The sequence below is a fragment of the Chinchilla lanigera genome, unplaced genomic scaffold (genome assembly GCF_000276665.1).
Source record: "Chinchilla lanigera isolate Chin_1 unplaced genomic scaffold, ChiLan1.0 scaffold00067, whole genome shotgun sequence".
Taxonomy (NCBI): Eukaryota; Metazoa; Chordata; class Mammalia; order Rodentia; family Chinchillidae; genus Chinchilla; species Chinchilla lanigera.
In genome coordinates, this window is record NW_004955468.1 from 10581366 (window position 1) to 10605135 (window position 23770).

General features: G+C 36.4%; 2 protein-coding genes and 1 pseudogene across 2 annotated transcripts; 1 reads left to right on the forward strand and 2 right to left on the reverse strand.

Annotated features, from left to right (window-relative positions):
• Positions 1-2394: 2394 nt before the first annotated feature.
• On the reverse strand, positions 2395-3339 carry LOC102028175 (olfactory receptor 6K3-like). Its single transcript, XM_005400317.1, has one exon. The coding sequence runs from the start codon at positions 3337-3339 to the stop codon at positions 2395-2397; it is 945 nt and encodes a 314-aa protein (XP_005400374.1).
• A 473-nt stretch (positions 3340-3812) lies between these two features.
• LOC102028521 lies at positions 3813-4753 on the forward strand (annotated as a pseudogene).
• Positions 4754-16314: 11561 nt separating this feature from the next.
• LOC102028286 (olfactory receptor 6K3-like) lies at positions 16315-17262 on the reverse strand. Its single transcript, XM_005400158.1, has one exon. The coding sequence runs from the start codon at positions 17260-17262 to the stop codon at positions 16315-16317; it is 948 nt and encodes a 315-aa protein (XP_005400215.1).
• Between the last annotated feature and the right edge of the window lie 6508 nt (positions 17263-23770).

Consider the following 23770-nt stretch of genomic DNA (forward strand, 5'->3'; position numbering starts at 1 on the left):
GATTCCACCGTGTATATCCTCCATATTGTATTTATCCATTCATCCATTGATAGACATGTAGGTTGACTCCATATCTTAGCTATTGTGAATAGTATCATAATAAACATGGGCATGCATATATGCCTGTGATATGCTGTTTTCATTTCCTTTGGCTGCATATCTATGAGTGGGATAGTTCTACTATGGGATAATTTTATTTTCAGTTTTTTGAGGAGCTACCATATCACCTCCATAATGGCTATAACTAATTTGCTTTGCCACCCACATTACACAAGAGTTGCTTTCTCTTGCCATTACAAACATTATAGGGGTTGGGGAATTAGCTCAGTGGCACAGCGCCTGCCTGGCAAGCGCAAGGTTGTGAGTTCAATTCCCAGTACTGGAAAAAAACCAAACCAAAAAAAAAAAAAAAAAAAATCACAGCATTACAAACATTATAATTTTTGTTTTTTTTCTTGCTCCTCCTCCTACTTACCATCATCTTCATCTTCCTCTTCCTCCTCCTCATCATCATCATCCTAACTGGAGTGAAATGGTATATATATATATATATATACACACACACACATATATAAATATATTTTTTTTTCTGGATTGAAAATGATACTGAGCATTTTTTATATTTGTTTTCCTATTTGCAGTTCTTTTGAGAAGCATCTGCACAGATCATAGGTCCAATTTCATTAAATTGTACTACATGGTTTTTGTTGTTTTTTGAGTTTCCTGTGTACTCTGAATAATTTTTGTCAGATCTAGTGTTTTATTTTATTTTATTGTATTTACTGCTTTCACAATTTCTTGTTCAGTAAGTTCATTACTGATACAAAATGAACTACTCTTTTTAAAGTTGATTTTGTATTTTGCAACATTAATTCATTTATTACTTCTAAAAATCTTTTGGAGGATTTAGCTATAGAATCTTATGATCTGCAAACAGGAATATTTTAACACCTTATTTTTTATTTGTATGTGTTGTAGCTTTTTCTTGTCCAATTATCTAAAACTTTTATTATGTGTGGGTATAAGCATTCTTTACTTAATTTAAGTGACCTTTTTATCAAGACATATTTGAGTTCATCAAATGCTTTTTCTTCATCTATTGAGATGTTTATTTTCTTCACCTTCTTGATGTAATGCAATATACTTGTTGATTTGCATATCCCTGGATGAAACAAAGTTGATCATGATCCATGATGGTTTTGATGTGCTCTGAGTTTTATTTACTAGTATTCTGTTGAGAATTTTACATCATATTCTATGGGGAAATTGCTCTGGGGTTTTCTCTTTCTGTTGTGTCCTCATTTGGATATAGTAATAGTATAATGCTGGCTTTGTAGAATGATCTGAGAAATATTCTGTAGTTTTCAATTCTTTGGAACGCTTTGAGAAGTAGTATTTTTCTTTTCTAAGTTTTGGTAAAATTAATCCCTGAGTCTCTCTAGTTCTGTGATTTTGTTTGTTAGGAAACATTTTATTACTGATTCAATTTCCTTACTTCTCATTGGTCTATTCACGTTTCTTATGTTGCCTTGATTCAATATTGATAGGTCATATGTTTCCAGAAATATCCATTTATTCTAGGTTTTTAATTTGTTAGCAGAAATTTAAGCATAGCTAAGTATTCCTGATTATGTTATTTTATTTGTAATAGATCATGTTTTATTATAACATTTTTTAAAACATCAGTGACAAATGGTAGCAATTAGTGGAAAATAATCAGTTTACATTCATTTTGCAACTGTTCTTATGAAATATGTTAAGTCTACTACAGAACAGCTCACTTAATATTCATAATAACATATGAAGCCTAATTTTAAAATATATTACTTTCATAACCACAGATAATAAAAGTAGGATGCTATGAATTTAATTAATAACTTGTGCAAGGTTACAAAATTAGTAGTAAGACTGCTGAAGTACAAACCTCAGTCTTTTTTGTAGGTCTTATTTTACTATACTTTATAAACTTTAGATGTCATTCACCTTATATGAAATGGTGATATAAAATGATAACTGCACCGGGGATATAGCTCAGTGAAACAAGTGCCTGCCTGGCAAGTGCAAGGTCCTGAGTTCGATTCTCATTGAGAAAAAAATTTTAACTTACTAAAATGATAACAATGTTTACTAAAAAAGTAATAAAGTTAGTGTTCATAAAAAACATATTTTAATGGCTTAACCAAAATTTGTTTCTATATTGTATCCATTTATAGAAGCATACACATGCAGTAAATGCTATTTTAATGAAATATGTATAAACAACATAAATATATACATAGTAAGTACTAGAATAAAGACAAAAGCAAAGCAGTGTGACAGTGAATGAATTAAATGCTATTTTTAGGGTAGTATGTAAGAGTAACATCTATAATGAGAAGTCCCCATGAGCTAGCATTAACCTGCAGATGCAGTAAGCATCTTAGAGCAGAGGAGTTTCTTAATTGCCATTTTCATGTCCTTATTTCTCAAACTATAGATAATAGGATTGAAAAAGGGTGCAAGAACTGCAAACATTAGTGCAAAGATCGTGTCCAAAACTGGTGGGAAAGTGGCTGAGAAACGCAGGTACATGAGGGAGACACTGCCGTAGAACATCAGAAAGACACCAAGATGGGCTGCACAGGTAGAGAAAGACTTCCGGCGCCCTTCGACAGAGGGAATCCTCAGGATCACAGTGATGATTCTGACATAGGAGATGGTAATAATCAAGACAGAGAGAATGATGGCCACAGCATGAATCACATCCTCAACCAGAATCATGGATGTGTCTGTGCAGGCCAGGCGCAACACAGGTTCAAAGTCACAGAAGATCTGGTGGATTTGGTTGGGACCACAGAAGGGCAGTGTGGAAATCCATGCAATCTCCGGGAGCAACACAAGAAAGCCAAAGATGCAGGAGCCAGCAGAAAGCTGAGCACACAGCTGGGAAGTCATGATGGTAGGGTAGTGGAGAGGATTACAGATGGCTACATACCTATCGATAGCCATGGTGGTCAGCAAAATCCCCTCTGAATTTCCCAGTGAATGGAAGAAATACATCTGCAGGAGGCAGCCAGTCACTGAGATGGTCCTCTGCTTACTGATGAGGTTTGAGAGCATTTTGGGAATGGTCGCAGTGGTGTACCAGATCTCGAGGAACGAGAAAATGCTGATGAAATTATACATGGGGTTGTGGAGACGGGAATCCATCCTGACTGCAAAAACCACAGTGAGATTCCCAATAACAATGAACACGTAGATGACAAACAAAGGAATGAAGAAGAGGAGGCCACCATCTTCAAACTGAGGAAATCCACAGAACAGAAACTCGGTCACCACCATAGTTTGATTACTCTTCATAATGGTTCCAACAATCTTAGCTCTTATGGGTAGAAAGACACAGCTCACTTCCTAGGTATAATGTAAAAAGTCAGATGCATTGGTTCATATAAGAGTCCAGTGAAAAATAAACTTTAAGTAAATCATATATTTCTTTTTATTTATGAATTAATAAATAGGTTTGCATTTAGTACCTATCATACACCCAGCATATCTGTGAGTTTATTAAATTCAGCAGCAAACCCAGCTGTCTATACTTTCTTGGAGCTTGTATTCTAATGAAAGATACAGATTGTTAATTCCTTGTCATAATAATTCTCTAAGTTCTGAGTCATATATTAGAAAAATTTCTCTAATGGTCCTTGACTGCAGGTTCTATAAAATATCCAGTTATTTTTCTCCATATAAAAGCAGTGTGGACAGAGCCTAGAGGCGGTGACCCAGGCCTGGTTGTGGGGCTTGCCAGGCCACCTCCTGGACATCCAAAAGCAGGGATGAGAGGTAGACAGGTGGTGAATGAGCTCCCTGACCCCTTGGGAGCCACCCAAGCATACATTTGGGCTACCCATGCTATTCTGATGCATAGAGCAGGCTGTACTATCAATGACTTGTGGGACCGTGACACTACGATAAAAAGGCTACTAAAACAGCACATTGCCCTATAGCTGCAGGAGACATTCCAGCTTTTCAGTCCTTTGTTTTTCTTGGGGGACCGTTGACTTTGGCACTGGGTGTTCTTCTATGTTTGAATTACCGCACTACATCTTTGGGAGCAGCATCACTACTTCTCATCATCACCTCCCCACTGATGAAGCGTGTCACATACTGGCCTCAGTTAGCCTTGGGGCTGACTTCAGTTGGGGGCATGCTGCTTGGCTGGTGGGCTAAGAAGGGCTCCTGTGACCCATCTGTGTGCCTATCTCTACTTTGCTGGAGCTGTGTGGACACTGATCTTTGCTATTACTTATGCTCCTCAGGACAAAAGAAACAATGCTCTGATTAGCCTCAAGTTCATAGCACAGGTGCTCAAAGACAACATCCACTGGTGGCCTAGTGGCTTCTGAGTGACCATGCTGGGGGCAGTGAGTAGGACTGGTCTGAGCTGTGTCTAGAACCTGCCCTACCACGTTGCTCTACCTGTTGTTGCAGCCCACGTGGCCCACCACATCCACAGTCTGGACAGCCACAACTCTGAAGATTGTTGGGATAAATCCACCTCCAACTGAACAATAGGAACAATCCTTTTCTAGGAATTATTCTCAGAAATTTGCAGAAAGAAATGACAAATGAAGCAAAGGAAAGTAAAGACAGCAGAATAAAAAATTTGGCAAATAATGTTAAGCTAGGAATTATGCAAATGACTTTTTATAAAGCACTCTCAGGTCTTGTAACCAAACGATTAGATTTGAATAAGCAGTGTGGTGTAATATGTTAAAAACATAAGCACCAGAAGACGAAGATTTCAAGTATATTTGCCTGGATTTTAATTCAGCTGTTTGCTAGCAGAATTCTTTCCCTATTCTGAAACCTGGGACTCCAGGATTTGAGGTGACCTTGCAGATTCTTCTGCCCATTGTAATTATGGGGAGCATGTGAATTTTAGCACTTTAGAAAAATCCCAATGTGTTCATGAGGAGTGTATGATCATAATATATGCATTGAATTCCAAGGTTTTATACAATTAATAGACATTAATGGTAAAAGGAAAAAAACAAAACCTTTTAATGCAAATATAAATAAAACAAAATAAAGGTGAAGCTGCATTCCGCATTTTCTTGAATAATGTTATTTCCAGACTGTCGTTGTTGTTGTTTTTAATCAAACCATACAATAGGTTTTAGTGTGGCCAGGAAAGAGGGTGAGGTTTCCATGAATAAATATCAAGAAGACATAGTAGGAAACTGGTCCTAGTAGGAGAAAAAAATCAAGTGAGCAGAAATTGATATGCACAGAATAAAATGACTGGTGAGATAACTAGCAGAATATTTGGGATCTTTTCCATACTAGAAAAAATAGAGACTCTTGAAAATGACATAGACTCTCTGTTCAGGTTGTTAATATCCTGACAAAGACTATCAGGGAATGAGAAGATGAAAACCAAAATGTAGCATCCTCATACCACACAGGGCTCGCACCACTGGGTCCCCAGAAAGTGCCATGAGGCATAGAGATGCTATCTGTAAAAGTATTGAGAAAAAATTCATCAGTTGACTCAGAAATCACTGTCTGGGCCACTCATACAGCTGCCTTCACAGACAAAGGAAGTTCAAAAAACAGTATCTCCTTTGAAGAAATGTGGAACTATTTAAAAATGAACTTATATGAATAAATAAGAACACTTGCTTCTGCTATTTGCTGGTATGTTCCCCAATAAGACAGTAGATAATTTTCCTGAATTAATACTATTGCAATTATTCTAGGAGGACAGTGCACTGGGCTCAAGCTTGTCAGCCCCTTTGGATGAGCCTCTCTGGGACAGTCGCTCCCCTCCAGCCTTGTTCTAGTTTGATATCTCCTCCCCCAGTCTAGGGTTTCCAAAGTGGAGAACAGAAACTAAAACCAGAGCCAAAAAAGTTATTCTAAGTGACAGTAATTTAAAACTTCATGTAATTTTATTCAAGAAAATTTCATGTAATTTTATTTGAACATTCAGATTAAAACAAGCCATTTAAAACATAGAGCCCATAAAAAATATTTGGGGTATTTTGGTAATTTCCAGGATCTCATAATTCACAAACTATGTATGCTGAAATTTTTTTTGTCAAAAATTGGTTTATATTGACCAAGTTTGACAAATATTGCTTTAGTAGTTTCTAGAAAATCAAGCACCTACAAAGAATTAGAATGTGCTGGTTATTCCTCTATATGCTAATCCTTTAGATTTACATAAAATAAGATTAATGTAAATAAGAAAATGTTATTGCTCTCCTGATGACAATTTTCATTTATTTGCTATGTATACATACACATATGAATGCACACAGGCATGAAATTTTATTCATTTCTTTCTCACTCTCTTAACTGTTTCACTTTGATAAATAATACTTTCAGAATGAGCTTTGGTTTTTCCCTCATTACAAGGCTGTTGACGAATACATATTTTCTAGCTGTGTAATGTTATATAGAACATAAAACATTTTACTAATGCTGTTTAAGAGAAAGCTGGTCAGTGGAACAGTCAATGAAACCAGATGCCACAAAATTCATTATCAAGGTCCACTTTCTGCAATCTGATTATTATTTTAAAAAGATATAATCTGCAGATCGAATGGAAAGATAGTTTTCTTCTCTTACAAGATGGCTTGGCACAAACTAATGATCTGTTTATTGACATTTACAGAGTAAGATCATCAATCTATTGATGCAGAATGTTACTGATAAGAAAATATCTTTGGATTTCTCTTTGCAGAAAGTACTAGCTAAAGAGAAGAGAATGGACATGAAGCAGAAAACTGAAAAACAAAGCAAAATAAGAATAAAAACAAAACAAACTTTGAAATAATTTGGAGTAATCAATGAAGCACAATATCAGTCTGAAAGAGCAAAACCCAGGATGAGCTCAAGGGGTACCATAGGGAGGTGTGGAAGGGTATGGCATTGTTTATAAGAATATGAAGATACTTCTGGCACATTGCCAGTGGGTATGGGGAAGTGCAAGCATTCCTAGAGAATGTTAGTGAATTATTTATCTAAACATTGAGTTACAAGGGAGACCTTTGGTTCTTCTTTTTAACACCTAACTCCTCAGGTGCGCTTACCTAGTGGGTCATATGGAATACCAAACAAGAGTTGGGGAAAACCTAGGGAAGTTTGTTTGGAAGTGGGCTGCAAAGATTCCCCAGAAGTTCTAGCCAAGAAAATTCCACCAGTCTCCTTCAATCTTCTGTTACCCCCTAGTTCTCCACTCCTTGCCTCTGCCACAAGAAACTTGTGACCAAATCCTGACCTGCAGCCACTACAATAAACAAGGCTTATGGTACCTCTGCCACTCCTAGTGGGTTTGGGGACAGGTTAGAAGGCTCCAACAACCCTTACACAAATCATTTAATGTTCACAGCTGTACAAGACTAGACGTTAGGTCAATGTCCTCTGGGAGAACAGGAGACCCTAAGCGAAAGTTAAAGTTTAATAGAAAAATACAAGAATGTGTACTTCTTAACCTTTTCGTCTCCCCATGCACTGGTGACTACGATTCTCACAATCACTGGCACTAAGATGAAAAGAAAACAGAGAGTGCTTTCTGTTCTTTCATTGCCACCCACACCCTTGCCCATGCCTGACTATAGCTGGGCCCAACTGAGCACCGTAAGTCTCAGTTATTACAATTCTCAGTACTAAATTTATCATTAATATACTGTCTATGTAAACTTCTTTGCCCCAGTATCTGATCATTGCTGGAGTTCAGACCATTTTAATAGGGTAGCCTAAAAACTGTACATTACCTGATTCAAGAACTTTAGCTACTAGCCCAGCCACTTGTGAGGTCATTTGCAAGCCTAGGACTGATAGTACAAGTCTCTGTGTGAGAATAAGATTCAGATAGGAATTAGTTTTCCTAAAAGTTCTTTTCCACCCATGTGGATGCTCAACAGAGAGGCCTCTGTGCTTACAATGCAGAGCGTGAACTATGAGCTGTGCATATGTTTCAGCCTGACAGAGACTAAACTTTCCTTGGGGCCAGAAGGCAAGCTAATACATGACTGATCCCCTCCTTCACCAAGAGAATGGCCCCTGAATATTCAGATACCATTCTAGAATGAACCTATGCATGTGGATGGCCACAGCCGTAAGTTATCAAAACAGCATATAGAGCTGTCCTACCTGTCAGACCCTGGGTACAACTGAAAACACAGCAAGTTTTCAAGCTAATAGGCCTGGATGCCCTTGGCAGGTAATCAAAACATCCAGTTCAGAGATTTGCCCCGATCTTCACAATTATTTACCCTCCCTCCAGGTTTTGCTCAGCCACCCCAAATACATCCCACTGACTTAGCATGTACTATTCAGGCCCCACACAAGCACATTTATTATATGTTCACTTTCTAAGCACACTGCGCCTGAGAAAGGCCTCAGTTTCTGTCCAACTTGCACACTGGTGAGCTCAGTCCTGGAAAATCGTTCCCAGCTTCAAGGGTAGCTAAGCACTTTAGAAGACAATCACAGGACAGACTTGGGCAAATGATGAGAAAGACCAAATTTCACACACCGTATGCTGTGGGGCTCACGACACCAGTTCCAAGGCAGCAATGCTCTGAAAGACTGGAAGGGCAGCATTTCACTAGGCAATCTCATCCTTCAACTGCAGAGATTTCTTTTACAATTATTGACACCTCAATATTTGGGGAGTTCGTATTGTCATAGCTGTCCAGTCCTCTCAGTCCCTTTCAAAGACTCAACTATATGAAAAATTTAAAGCTCTTGTACAGCAAAGGGTGAAGTTGTATAAATCTAGCTTGAAATCCTTTTAAAAAGTTCAGAAAGAAAAAACCTTAAGTCATTTGTAGGAAAATTGATCTATACCTTGACATCGTAATGTTAAATGAAATATACACACAAGATTAAGTATAAAATATAAATAAAGAGAAAAATAAAAGAGAGATAATAGGAAACAGGGAGATAGATATTTTGCAAATGGGAAAGAGACCAGCAATCAAGAGATGGACGGATGGAGAAGGTTGGGAAGAAGAAGTAAAAAGAATTGAGATGTGTTACATACAGGTACCACTTCCCACAGTAAATATCTTCTTTATGCACTGAAACAATGTACTAGTAAAATTTTCTAAATTTTAAAATTTCAAAAATCTGTTAACTAATTTTCAACTATGTGACTTTTAGTTAAGTTACTTGAAAATCTTTTCCTATAAAAATGTTTTTGTGCCTCTTAAATGCAGTCATTTGGACCAAAGATAATTTTTAATGTAAAAATCCTTTTGACTCTTTGAGACATACCAATAGCAACACAGTAAAACTGTAGAATCTGGGGAAATATGAAGGAGATGGAAGGTTTTTGTTTTTCAGACTTTGTCTGTAATTCGGTAAGACCCCTATTACTATATTATCCTTCTTTTACTCTTTAACATAAAAAAAAAATCTATATGTGACTTTTTGGGCTTGATTACAGGCAAGTACAAAGGCTCTACCTGGCCAGCTCTGGGGATAGCACCAGGCCTGGTGCATGGTCATGTAGTACAGTTTCTGAAGGCAGTTGTAATGAAGGACTTAGATCTCACTCCACTCACCATGGTATTGGCTGATTTATGTTCCTAAACCCAGAACCTTCATTTTAAGTGTCTTTCTCAGAAATCTTTAGCTAAGATCCTCTTCTGGTGTCTACAGCAAGGCCTATTTGTGGAGGAGGAAAGGGAAGACCAGGAAGGCACTCCTTCTCTGAAACACACCTAGTGATCTCTCATTCTTCTCATCACCTTAGGAGCCAAAAAACTCCTGCTACCTTTGCTCAGGGGTCCCTCAACAATAAGGCAACCCTTGAACTCTGTCTATACTGATCACTGTGGACCGGAACCATAGTGCCAGTCTATTGGGGAGAAGGGACCAGTGTGGAGTGGTCTCTGTCTCTGGATTTAGCCTCTTGTTCATAATATAGTAGCAAATGATTAAAACTTTAAAATGAGCCTTCTTTGCGGGATCATTGTTGCTTTGTCTGTGCTAAAACCCAGAAGCCTAATAATCTTTCTTTCAATTCTGTGAGTCTCTGAACTACACACACGAACAGATGAAGAAAGGGAAAAAGATTTGTGCCATCTCCATTTGTAAATTTATACAGAGGTGACTACCACAAATTCCTGAGAATTGACACAATTTGGACATGGCAAGCAGTCACAGTTAATAGCTTGCTGTGTTTCTGGCAATTTTATTTATTTCTTCAAAGTGATTGGTGTTAACCTTTTAGTAGAATGAGGGTACCTGTGTTTTAACAAAATTAATGTTCTACGCTACAGAGATTAATATGCCAATTAGATCCTTATCTGCTGGACAGTGGAAGGAAAGCAATGAAATGACCCAACCCTACTAGTAAGAAGGAAGGCAAGCATAAAAAATGATGTAAAGCCCAGAGATTGCATCCTGTTTGCAATATCCCTGAGTCAATATCGTGGTATGTGATTTTCAAGTAGTAGATGTCTCTGAGACACTGAATTTCTAGTAATTACAGCACTGATCTTACCAGTATATATTCATCTGGCTGGAACTTGAAATCAGTATATGAAGTGGTAGCCTCCTAGGTCATATATTAATTTGGAATATGAGTGTTTAAAAGCAGAGGATCAACATCACACACATGAAAAAGTATTAATCATTCCATTTGTCATGCTCCAGAAGAAATAAATTATGTGATTTCTAATATTAATCCTGAGACCAATTCCATTCAGTCAACAATTCAATTTCAAATATGCCCCCTACATATTTCTGTAAAAGTTAATAGAAGGGTGAACAGTTAAGTTATCCTCCCTTTGGTGAGTAATTTACCTTCTGCTTGACATGAAAAGCCTACATCTTAGACTTATATGCATTCTTCTCTTACCTCCAGCAGAGACAATGTCGTATTTTCCCTTTCCTAGGTTTACACAATGTAAATCCCTTTGGTTCAGCAGGAAAGGTTGCTACACCTGTTTTTGAAGGCTCCTTGGGAAGATTCTTTTATTGAGGTATCCCTTATAATAACTATGAAAAACAGCAACTCTATTTCCCCATGGTTTAATTAGCAAAAACCTCCTTTGATCTTTTCTAATTAGTTATCTTTAGTGTGAGTTACCCAAGAGTTTTAAGTATGGTCTGCTGTTAATATATTTGCTGAGAATCAACAGGCTATGTGAATACACATTCTTTGAAAGAATTGCTTTCTAAGGAATTGAACATTTAGAAATTTGTTTTAATTCCCTACAATCTGAAAAGTCATTTAAACTTTTCAAGACCTATCCAGTTTTCCTGAAGGATACATAATTTTCACTGCAATATAATTACTTATATAAAAGGCAATGCTATAACAATTTGTTTGCTTTGATCAATATATTATTTTATGATAATTTTAAATATACATAGTTTACTTCCCCAATGTTTTAGCCTTCACATAATTGTTTAGTTTCAGTGGTTACAGTGTAGATTGTAGCGTAAAGTAAGATTGCCAATAATTTCCACATTGTGAATAATTGTACAATATAAATTCTACCATGTAATTTTGCTCCTTGCAAGGCGAATTAACACATTTGTTAATCAGAGGATGCAATATCTCTTTCCTTCTCCTCTGTCCTTTTAAAATTTGATTTATGTAACAAGAGAATTAACTTGCCATTTCTGAGCCTTAGACAACACTCTAGCCATCAAGTGGGCAAACAAACACAGTTAGCCTGTTAGTAGGTGAATGGACACATGGAGGAGAGTACACTTGTCTTACATAAGCTTGCTCAGCCAACTCTAGTAAACTAGCTGCTGCCTCGTTGGGTTGCCATCCCATGAAATTGTATGACAATGTCTGTTTTAAACTATTAATTGGGGGGGGTGTTTGTTCCAGAGCAAAAAATAACTGGTCAGTTCTCTTAAATCATCCTTCTACCTCTACTTCTGTCACAATACAATCTAAAATTCGTATAACTTTGACAATGTCATTGTAAGAATATAGTGTCTTACCTAAATTTTTTCAATGTTTTCAAGGTAGGTTGGGTTAAACCATAATATCTCGTATGCTACCTCTAGCTTTCCTCTCCTCACCCTTCTCCCCTCTACCTATTCTGCATGTGTCCCCTTCTGGTTCTCACAATGCACTCAGCTGTTGCTCACATTTGGGCATGTTCAAAAAAGACTCATCTTATATGTTTTCTGCTTGATTCCTTCTCAGTCTTCCAGTTTTCTTCTTCTTCATCAGAGAAGTCTTCTCTATCTCCTACTTTTAGTGGATATCTATGTATATTAATTCTTTTGACTCATGGGACTAAATTTCTCTAGAAAAGATTATGCCATTTGGATGACATAGCAGCACTATCAGAGAGTGTGTATTTTTTTCATCACTTTTAAATTATATTTTTAAAAATAAAAATTCGATTTTAATAAAATGTAATGCTTTATTATAAATGAGTTAGAAACCATTGGTAAATGCAGTTAAAATTGGAAACTGTTATCCAGGATTCGTATCCAAAGATAAAAAGATTTAAAGATCTAATTTAACTATATGTAAAAATCAAAGGCCAAAATCCATTATTAGTGAGTGTTGGAATCAGTTTCAAAAATTTTTTTTGATCAAACAAGTGATCATTAACTTTTCCTTTCTTTTTTTAAATGAAATGGAATAGGAAAAAACAGAATAGCAAAGATCAGATGTATCACATGGAGCATGTCAATATTATTTTATAAAAATGTTTATTATAAATAGAAATATGAATATGCAAACATATTTATACTCTGATTTATAATTTGAAATTTATTTCTTAAATTTCAGTCAGAGTCAACAAAGTATTTTAGTAATCTCATTTGCTCTATAGGACTCTAAAGGATCGTAATACTCTGTTCAAGAGTTGTTCATACTTAAAATTCCCCATTTTTCTTTGATCTGTTAAACTATTCCAAGCAAGATTTTGCTTCCACCACTCCATACAGACTTCTCTTAATAAGTTTAACAATGACCTCTAGATGGATACTCCCCAAAACCAATTTTTACTTCTTAATTTATTTGACTGTTAACAGAATTTGATAAAATTGATCGCTTTTTCCTCTGTTTGGTGTTATTTTACTTACCTGACTCTCAGGACACTTGTTTTACTTTATATCTCATTGTTTACTTCTTCTGAATCATTTTGTATGATTTGTCTTATTTTCTTCAAATCCATGTTATTGATGCTTTTGATAGTTTTATCGAGTCTCACACTTTACTCCTCCATGCTTACTAAATTTACACTCATATCTCCACCTCTCTCAGCCTTCATTGATGAGTATTTAACTCATATATCCGCTACTTGGTTGCATTAGCTCTTCAGTAATCTAAAGATGTGCAAAACTAAACTTTTGAAAATCTTTACCCCAACACCTTCCTCCTGCAGCATGCTGTCTCAGCAAATGGCAACCCAATCATTCCAGTTGGGCATCCTTGACTCCTCCCTTTTGCACTCTATTTTCAATCTATGAGGAAATCATGTTGGTTCTATTGTCAAACTATATCTAGAGTTGGGCCAGATGTCCATGTCTATTGCTACCATTCTGATGATCCAAGCCAACATCATCTCTCATGAGTATTACTGTAGTAACTCCCCAGAGATTCCAACTTTCACTTTGACTCTCCTCTTTGTCTTCTCAACACAGCATGAGTATGTTAAACTCTAAACTAGATATCACCCCTCACCTGCTCAACACTCTCCAATTCTCCTTCAATCTTCAGAGTAAATTTCAAATCTAATACTTATAATGGTCTTTCAGTTCCTACTTCTTATTGCCCTGAACTGATTTTTTAGTTTTCCATACCCATCCACACTCCATTTCAGCCACAGTGGACTCTGTGATTCCTTAAACAGGCTAAATCCTTACCACTTTGGTGCATTTTTGCTAGCTTTTATTGCAGCCTGGATTATGTACCTATATGAGTACCCTTTTCTTCCTCTTTGATCTGTTTTCAAAATGAGTATCTTTTTTTAAATGTGACCTTTGAAATGAGGTTCAACCCATCTGTTTAAAATCATGATGCCTCTTCCCACTCTTAATTCTGTTTTCTATTTCCTATAGAACACATACTTTCATGTAACCATGAATGACTTTTTCGTTTAACTTTAACTTGAATTTTTTGTAAAATATCTTCCTTCTAAAATGTCAGTTATATAAGACAGAGGAGGTTTTTGACAGTCATAGTTTAAAAACCTAAAATAGTACCTGGTGTACAAGGTTCCATCAAAATAGAAGGTGAATGTTTATATTTTAAAAAAACATATTGCATTAAAAAACACATTCCCATTACTGCCTCTTAGAATATACACCACCTTGCTTCAAACACACTTAGCCCATCCTCGCCGCTTTCTGAAGCAGTTCTGGAAGTCCTCTTTCCTGAGTGTTTTTACAAGGTGTGTTCAAACACGTGGTGAATGCTACTGCCCTGTGCCATCATGAAAACATCACAGTGTAACTCCATCCACAATATTCACTAGATTTGGTACCTTGAAGCTTCTAGATCTTCCTCAAAGTCAAAATGACTATGAAAGGCAAACATTTTTAATTGATTCAGGACATTCAGCACAATTAAAAACACAAAAGAGGACCTCCAGAACTGCTTTAGAAAATGGCAAGAACTGGGGCTAGGGATTTAGCTCAGGTGCACAGTGCCTGCCTGGCAAGCACAAGGTTGTGAGTTCAATTCCCGGTACCTGAAGAAAAACAGAAAGTGGCACGAACACCTGGGAGTGTTCTGAGGGCGATTAATGGCATTGTGTCCTTTGCTGTAATAATTTTTAAAAATTTAAACATTCACCACTTTTTTCAATCATAGGCCATAGTAACCTCCGTAGGTATTTGCTTCATGAAGAAAAATACAAGTCACATACTTACTTCTTTAGTGATTAGTGTCTTTTAATTTTAGAGCTAACCATAGAAATATTTAAGAAAAAAAATTCAAGTTCAATTTTAAAATAATACTCCACAGATATTTAGTAATACTTATATTTGCATTATTTAATATAATTTAACCTATTAGAATAACATTTATATTTACATATAATTTTTTCCATGCAAAAATCTTCCTTATTGACACCAAAAAGTTCATGGTAATGTAGGAAGGGCTTTGATTTTATAAACATGATAGAAGATAAAGAATACAGTTGGTCCCTAACACTAGAGCGGGTCTTTTGTGACTTTACACTCCTGAGTGGATCCCAGCATTCATCTACCAGCCTGGATTTTGCTGACTGCAGCTTACTTTCATTCAACGGTAATGATATTTTCACTATTGTCTCCTCTCTCTCCTTCCCACACGTCCACCTGGCTGCCCACTCTTTATGCTCCCTCTGACAATTGCTTTGCAGCCTTGTTTGGTCTCCATAGAAACTGGGCCGAAATTATTTTCTGGAGAAAATTCACCAGCTCCTAAAACTACTAGTATAATTTTGTGAAAGAAAATCGGAAACATCTATCCCGGACAATAAAATGTGAATATGTGTGAACTTTTTAATGGGTGAATTTAAGTTCCAAAGCAGGGAAGAGGGAAATATACCAAAAATTAACCAACAATGATAATAAAGACTGAGGGATGAAATTGAGATGGATTTTTAACATAAAAGAGAACAGAACAAAACATTTTAATAGTACTGATAATTTTGTTAAATACCAAAATAGCATTGTATAACTTGTACATTTATAGGTTTTGGTCCCCAGACAATACATTATATCTATCTGGTCCTTAAGTGACCAAGAATGTTTTCAATTTCAAAACAATGTGAGAATTAACCCACAAAGGACTTGATAATAACATCCTGATGCAAACATCACAAAGTCAGTGACTATTTGTGTCATGTAACCATTGCAGTAAATCAGAATTTATGGAGGGGTAAAGGTCTCTCACATGAACATTAGGGAGTCAAACTTCTTTCCCAAGCTTAAATTACTTAATTTCACTGTATCTCATTAATCTTAAAATAAAAAACAAACAATATAAGGGTATTGTGAATATAAAATTAAAGCATATAGAAGGGAAATATTTAAATGTACAAATTACAAATATCATTATCTCTTTGGCCATGATCTTTGATCAACTTGAAGATGATACTATAATATTTGAGGGTGCAGAGTGGAGAATATATTCATTATAATCTGTGAATGATGTGAAGACAGGTACATATACAGCAGGCTTCCTCTATAAGATCAAGCAATAGTTCTTAAATTGGAAAATGGGAAAGAACACACAATCAGCAACATGAAAGCAAAATGTGCACAATAATTTTAAAAACTAATGTCAGAACATTTTAGAATTATGGAGATGATGAGATTTCTTTGAATAATATTGGTGAACTCCCATTAACTCCCAGAGACATTAAACATTTTTTGAGAACAGAAGATCTTTTTGATGGCATCCTTCATGTCTTTATTCCGTAGACTATAGATTATTGGGTTGAAAAGTGGGGCAAGGACAGCAAATATCAGTGCAATGGCCTTGTCCAGCAATGGGGGAAACGTAACAGAGAAGTGGAGGTACATGAGTGCCACACTTCCAAAAAATAACAAGAAAATGATAATGTGGGCTGCACAAGTGGAGAATGCTTTCTGACGGCTCTCACCTGAGGGAATCCGCAGAATCACTGTGATGATTCTTAAGTAGGAAAGGCTGATGATAGAAACAGAGGTCAGGATGGAGACAGCATGGATCACATCTTCAACCAGAATCATGGAAGTGTCTGTGCAGGCCAAGTGCAGCACAGGTTCAAAGTCACAAAAGAGCTGATGGATTTCGTTGGGGCCACAGAAAGGAAGAGTAGAAATCCATACAATCTCTGGCAATAGCATAAGGAAGCCAAAAATGCAAGAGCCAGTGGACAGCTGGATGCACAGCCGAGGAGTCATAATGATTGCATAGCGAAGAGGATTGCAGATGGCAACATATCTGTCAATGGCCATCACTGTGAGGATCAGCGCTTCTGTGACTCCAAGTGAGTGGAAAAAATACATCTGCAGGAGGCAACTAATGAAAGAGATGCTCTTCTGTTCACTGACCAGGTTGGAGAGCATTTTGGGAATAGTCACTGTGGTGTACCAAATCTCCAGGAAAGAGAAGATGCTGATGAAATTGTACATGGGATTATGGAGACGAGTGTCCAACCGGACAGCAAAGAAGATCATGAAATTTCCAACAATAATGAAAATATAAATAAAGAGCAGAGCAATGAACAGTAAGAGGCTGCTGTTCTCAAATGGAGGGAAATCAGAGAAATAAAATTCAGTCACAGTTGTCTGATTCTCCTGACCCATGCTTTCAGTAGCTTCACTGATTGAACAAGGGGATAAAGTGGTTATAATTCTAAGTGTATTCCAAGAACAAATAGAAATTTCTTTTTCCCAAATGGAACAATCCTGCAAATAAGATAATTAAATAAAATATGCAATGCGAGTTCCTCTCTAAATTACAAAGTTACATTGTCAAATTTGCAAATATTTTCAGTAATTATACTTCATCGTGTGAACTATTCTCATACTAAACAGTTTGCCATTTATGCATAAGTTGGTATTAACTCTCCTGACAAAGCAATTTGGCATTTCTTATTGAAAACCTTAAAATGGTTCACAGCCTGCCTTTCACCATGTACTCTATGGAAAAACTTTTACATATAAAAATTATGTACAAAGATATGCATTGGAATATATATTATAGTAGTTAATTACAAACAATTTAAATAAGTAGATTTTTAAAAATGAAATATTGAGAACACAAAATGGTGACAAAATGAACTCACTCTGTATTTAAGAATTTCACCATTGTAAAGTGAGCCTTTTAAAACCTGCAGGCAGGTGCCACTTCCCTTGGTCAACCCCACTGTAAACAACTGATTGAAAAGAAATAGCCAAATATCATACTGATTATAGCTTACTTTAAAACACATCAACCTAGATCATGTGATATATTTGTGTGTGCAAAGTAATGCAATCTGCTCTATAGAAGGAGTTAGCTCATAATTGAAACAAACCAATCTAGAAATCACATATGGGGTAGTTTGATGTCATTGAAAGCCTTTAATCAACCTTTCACACCCTGAGATAGGTTTGTTGAGAGCTTCAGATATCTTTATCTATACCCACTCTATAAAGTTAATCAGTTGGCATGAAGTAGGTTTTCTCTAGTTGAGCACTGCTGACATTTTAGACATGATACTTTTTCTCTGTGAGAGGGAAAGAGACTGTTCAGGGTATTGTCCGATGTTTAACAGTATCTCTGATTTCAACATACTGGATGTCACTAGTTCAGCCCCCTCCTTAGTTATGAAAACCAAAATGGCTCTAGAAATTGCTAAATGTCTCTATGGGGAGAAGTGGAAAAAGGAAAGTGCCAGTTGAGAACCACTGGGCACACAGAATGAAAAAATTATGAAAAACCAGGAAATTAAGATCATCTGATATCACTAGAAAGTTACCTCTTCTACCTTGTAGTACATTTGCAGAGCTTTTCATGCATTGTACCGATAAGAAAGTATAAAAGTAGGGCTGGGGCTTTCATAAGCCTCTAAAATGAAATTTAATAGTAGTTCATTGGTCTGGGGCAAACTAAGATATATTTCTCTAGCTTTTTACTGATACAAATAGGATATTAAATCTCTTTTGAAACAAGAGGAATCCAAGGGACAATACAGTATCTTTAAGAAAACTACTTTTAGAACTATTTTAAATGGTCACAAGAAAAACAACTTAGGTTCTGCTTATTTTGTTTTAATTGTTCTTACTTGGATTCATTGTTTTCAAAGTTATCTTTCTCTACCTGAGTCTTACTCAGGTACTACAGTAATATTTTTAAAATACAAAGATGTTAATCGCCTCTAAAAACAAAAGGTGGTTCTCTACAAATCTGAACTTCTAAGAATGACAAATAATATGGATATCATATTTTAAAATTATTTTGACATCTTCATATCTTTTGAGTTTATTATCCTCAATGTGCTTTCCTGCTATGACAGAAAATAGTGCCCTTATAATAGCTCTGTTTTCCTTTTAGAGAGGCAACAAAAAAATAAGCAGTCAGACTAACATTGTTCTTTACTTCTAGTACACTTTAGAATTGGAAAATAGAAACCTAGAAAAAGGAAAAATTGGCATATTTTTAGAGACTGGGTTCTTTACAAAAAAAAAAAAAAGAACATCAGATGTGGTGGTACACACCTGTAATCCCAGCACTTGGGAGGCAGAAGCAGGAGGATTGTGGGGAGTTTGAGACCAACTGGAGCTACAAAGTGAGCTCAAGGCCAGCCTGAACTGCAATAGTGAGATCCTGTCTCAATAACAAAAATAAATAAATAAATAAATTTTACAAATTTAAGAAAAGAAAAATGATACACATAGGAAAGTAATTTGACACTGGTACATGGAAACAAAATTATACCTAACAGGACTCCTATATTTTCTGCTGAAATAGCCCAGTAGCTCAACTCATAAGCTCGGTTTTGTTCTAGCATTCTTTATTTTTAGAGACCTTTCCTGACTCTAATGTATAAAATGCAAATATCCTAGATTAAAAAACTTAATCCAGAAATTAATTAAAGTAAGAAAAGTCTTGGAGTTACTGTCCCAGAAAGAAATACAATAGATAATTTCTCCAGGTGATTGTTATCTTAGTTGTCTCTCTAGTTCTAGGACAAAACTCACAGCAGCTCCCCTTCCCTGAGTTATAATCTTTCCCCTTAGCTTGGGCATTGCTACAACCTCCACAAAATTTCTACAGTTCTTTTCATCTTACACCCACCTCTTCCAGAAAACTGCTTCCCAAATGTCTCCCTCTTAACCGCTCTGCAGCCCAGTAAGTAGGATGGTTGAAACTACAGCTGCCCTTGACATCTCCCAGGGAATAGATAAGAGGAGAAAGTCTTAATCTGAAGAATTATCCCCTGAGTGCCTATGGGAAAGCAGCTAATGCCCTAAGGGTCTGATTAGGGAACAATTTAACAGGTTCCCCTTTCTTTTTTTTTTTTTTTTTTCTTTTTTTTTTAATTCTCCATATACTTTCTGTTTTTAATGTTTACATTCCTTATGGACAAATGGTACACATACATAATACATTTTAATTCCTTTTTCAGTCCTCTCTTACTTCCTTCCCTCTCAGCTCCATCCATCTTTGATCCTCTTCCTTTCCTTCTCTTTCCTTTTATTTTGTTGTTGTACATGTTCTCAATACATAATGTTTACATTACCTGTGTGAAGTTGGTACATGTACATTGCACATCTTGATTCCTGTTTTTCATCTCCTTTCCCTCTCTTCCCTCCCCACTCCCTCCATCTCTTGATTCCTTTCTGCTTTGAGAAAGATCTCTCTACTTATTATCTATATTTTATTTGGCTTTTAATACTTTAAGTTTCTGAAATAAGAGAAACCATCCAATATGTAAGCTTGTGTGTTTGATTTATTTCATTTAACATGTAGGCTTAAAGTGTATTCATTTTCTTATGAGTGATTCAGGCTTTTGTTTATGGAGCACTAGCATTCTATTGTATGTAAATGCTTGCTTGCTTGCTTGCTTGCTTTCTGTGTTTCTCTCTCTCTCTCTCTCTCTCTCTCTCTCTCTCTCTCTCTCTCTCTCTTTTTTTTTTTTTTTTTTTTTTTTTGAGACAGGGTCTCACTGTGCAGTTCAGGCTACCCTTGAGGTCATTATGTGGCCCAAACTGAACATGAACCTGTGACAATCCTCCTGCCTCAGCCTCCCAAGGGCTGGGATTATAATTATGCAACTTTTTTTTAATCATTCATTTGTTGATGGACATATAGGCCATTCCCAAGATTTAACTATTATGAATTGTGCTGCTACAAACATGGGGATGTATGTACCAGAATAATGTGATACCCTTTACTCTTTTGGGAAGATTCATAGAAGGGGAATAGCTGAGACAAATAGAATTTCAAGTTCAGTTTCTTGAATAATCTCCAGAGGGATTGTACTAGTTTGTGTTCTCACCAACTAGAGAAGGTGTTCCTTTTTCCCCTGAACCCTCTTCGGTATTTGTTATTATTTTATTTCCAGATGAAGGCCATTCTTGCTGGGTAACATGGAATCTGTGTTGTTTTAATTTGCACTGTAATTTTTATCCTGATACTGAATTTCCTCATTAATTATTAAAGTTTTTCATAGATTTTTGGAGGTCTTTTATATAGAAGATCATGTTATCTGCAGTTGATCATTTCTTTGTATATTTACTGGTCATTTGTACTTCTGTCACGTTTCTATTCACTTCACTTGCCCATTTTTTGTTTAGGGGTTTTATTTTCAGGGTCTTTTTTTTTTAGTTTTTTGTGTAGTCTAGATATTAGTATTCTGAGGTATAGCTGGCAATTTTTCCTCATTCTATAGGTTGTCTCTTCGATGTGTTAGTTGTTTCTTTTACTGTGCAGAAGCTTTTAATTTGATATGATCCCATTTGTTGATTCTTGATAGTATTTTCTGTACAACTGGGGTTAGGTTTAGAAAGTTCTTGCCTATGCCTATGACATCAGGAGCTTTACAGATTTTATATTCCAGCAGGTTGTATTCCTGTTTTAATATTTAGTTCTTTGATCCATTTTGATTTTAGTTCAGTACATGGTGAAAAATATGGCTCTGTCTTCTGCACATGGATTGTAAGTTTTCCCAATACCATTTACAGTACTTCTCCCAAAATAAGACCTAGCTGGAAAATAATTAGCTTTATTGTGATACAGAGGAGCCACTGAGAAAGAGAATGGTGACAGAAGATAAGGCAAGAATGGGCTGAGGGGGGTGGCATTTTTTAATCTCTAGTTCTCAAGGCTGGTTATTTTTTGGCTGGGTCATATTTTCAGGGAAATGGTGCATAAAGAAGCTACTTGTCCTCCATGGTATGCTTCTGGCCTCTTTGTGAAATATCAAATAGTTTAATATGTTTTGTTTTGTCTCTGTATCCGCAGTGCTGTTCCATCAATCCTCGTGTATATTTTCATGCCAGTACAATGCTGTTTTTATCACAGTAGCTTTGTAACATAACTTCAAATGTCAGATTCTGACACCTTCCACATTGATCATTTTACTGAGGATTGCTTTTGTTATTCTGAGTCTCTTTTGATTCCATAGGAATCTTAGGATTGTTTTCTCCAGTTCGGTGAATAATGCTGTTAGAGCTTTGATTAGGATTGCATCAAACCTCTGTATATCAATTTTGGAACTCATTTTGTCTATACTGCTTCTGCTTATCCAGAATAGGGGATATCTTTTGATATTCTGATATCATCTTTAACTTCATTTTTCGGAGTACTATACTTTTCATTATAGAGGTTTTTCATTCATTAGTTAATTTCCTTAGGTTAATTCCTAAGTGTTTAATTTTTCTTGGTGCTCTTGTTAATTTTTTTCCCTTAATTTCTTTCTCAGTAGATTCATTATTGGTGTTCAGGAATGCTGTTGATATTTTATTCTGCTAGTGAATTAATTCTAAGAGTCTTTTGGTTAATTTTTTGGCATCTTCTATGTAAGGGATCACGTCATCTGCAAATAATAGTTGACTTCTTCCTTTCTGCTAAATATCCCTTTTATTTCTTTTCTTTGCCTAAGTGCTCTTGTTAATGTTTCAAGTAGTATGTTAAAAAGAAATGGTGATAGTGGACATCCTTTGTCTTGTTTCTGCTTTTGAAGGAAAGTACTCAGTTTTTTGTACTTAATATGGTTCTTTTGTTTTTTGCGTTTTGTTTTTTTTTAATTTATTTTTTTTTGCAGTACCAGGGATTGAACTCATGAGCTTGAGCTTGCCAGGCAGACACTTAGCCACTGAGCTATATCCCTAACCCTTAATATGGTATTGACAGTAGGTTTGTCATAGTGGCTTTCATCAGATTGTGATAAGGTCCTTCCATACCTACTTTCCTTAATTTTTTTTTTTTTATAATGAAAGGATACTGGATTTTGTAAGAGTTTTCTGCATCTATTGAAATCATCAGCTCATTTTTATCCTTTTTGTCTATGTGATATATTATATATACTTATTTGCATATGTTAAACCATTCTTGCATCTCTAAGGTGAAGTCTATTTGGTAATGATGTGTGAGCTTTTAGATTACTTGTTGCATTCTCTTTACCAGTATTTTTTTGAGGACTTTTGTATTTATATTTATTAATGAGATGAGTTTACAGTTGTTCTTTTCGGTTAGGTCATTATTTAGTTTTGAAATCATGGTAATGGTAGCTTCCAGGAATGTCTTTGAAAATACAGTGATCCCTCACCTATTCTGAGAGTTACATTCCAGAGACCCCCGCGATAGGTGAAAATCCGCGAAGTAGCAGCATTATATTTATTTTATTATTTATATATATTTTAAGGCTTTATAAATCCTTCCCACACTCCTAAAAACCCTTCCCACTCTCCTGTGTACCTTCCCAGGGAGACGCTTCTGCCCAAAGCCTCCGCTTCCAACTGGGGCAGCGCCTGGGGACACCCGGGTAAATGGGTGTCTCAGCTCTGAGGGTAGGCGGGAAGGATGGGGCAGGTGCGGGTGGAGGGAGGGAGTGGCCCAGGGAGCAGGGTACATGGGACCCAGCTGAGCCGGAACTGTAGCCAAGGAATTGTAGCCAAGCCTAGCCCAGACCCGCCCACACAGCTCACCTCACCCAGCCCAGCTCCTAGAGGGGGTCGGGGGCCAGGAGCAGTGCTGCACGCTCTCCTGGCCTGTAAGCAGCGTCTGACCTGTGCGGGTCCGCTTCGGTGGCCAGGTGGCTCTGCCAGGACTGGGCTGGTGGTATTGGCATACTGCATTTCTACTGTGTACAGTACAGTATTCATC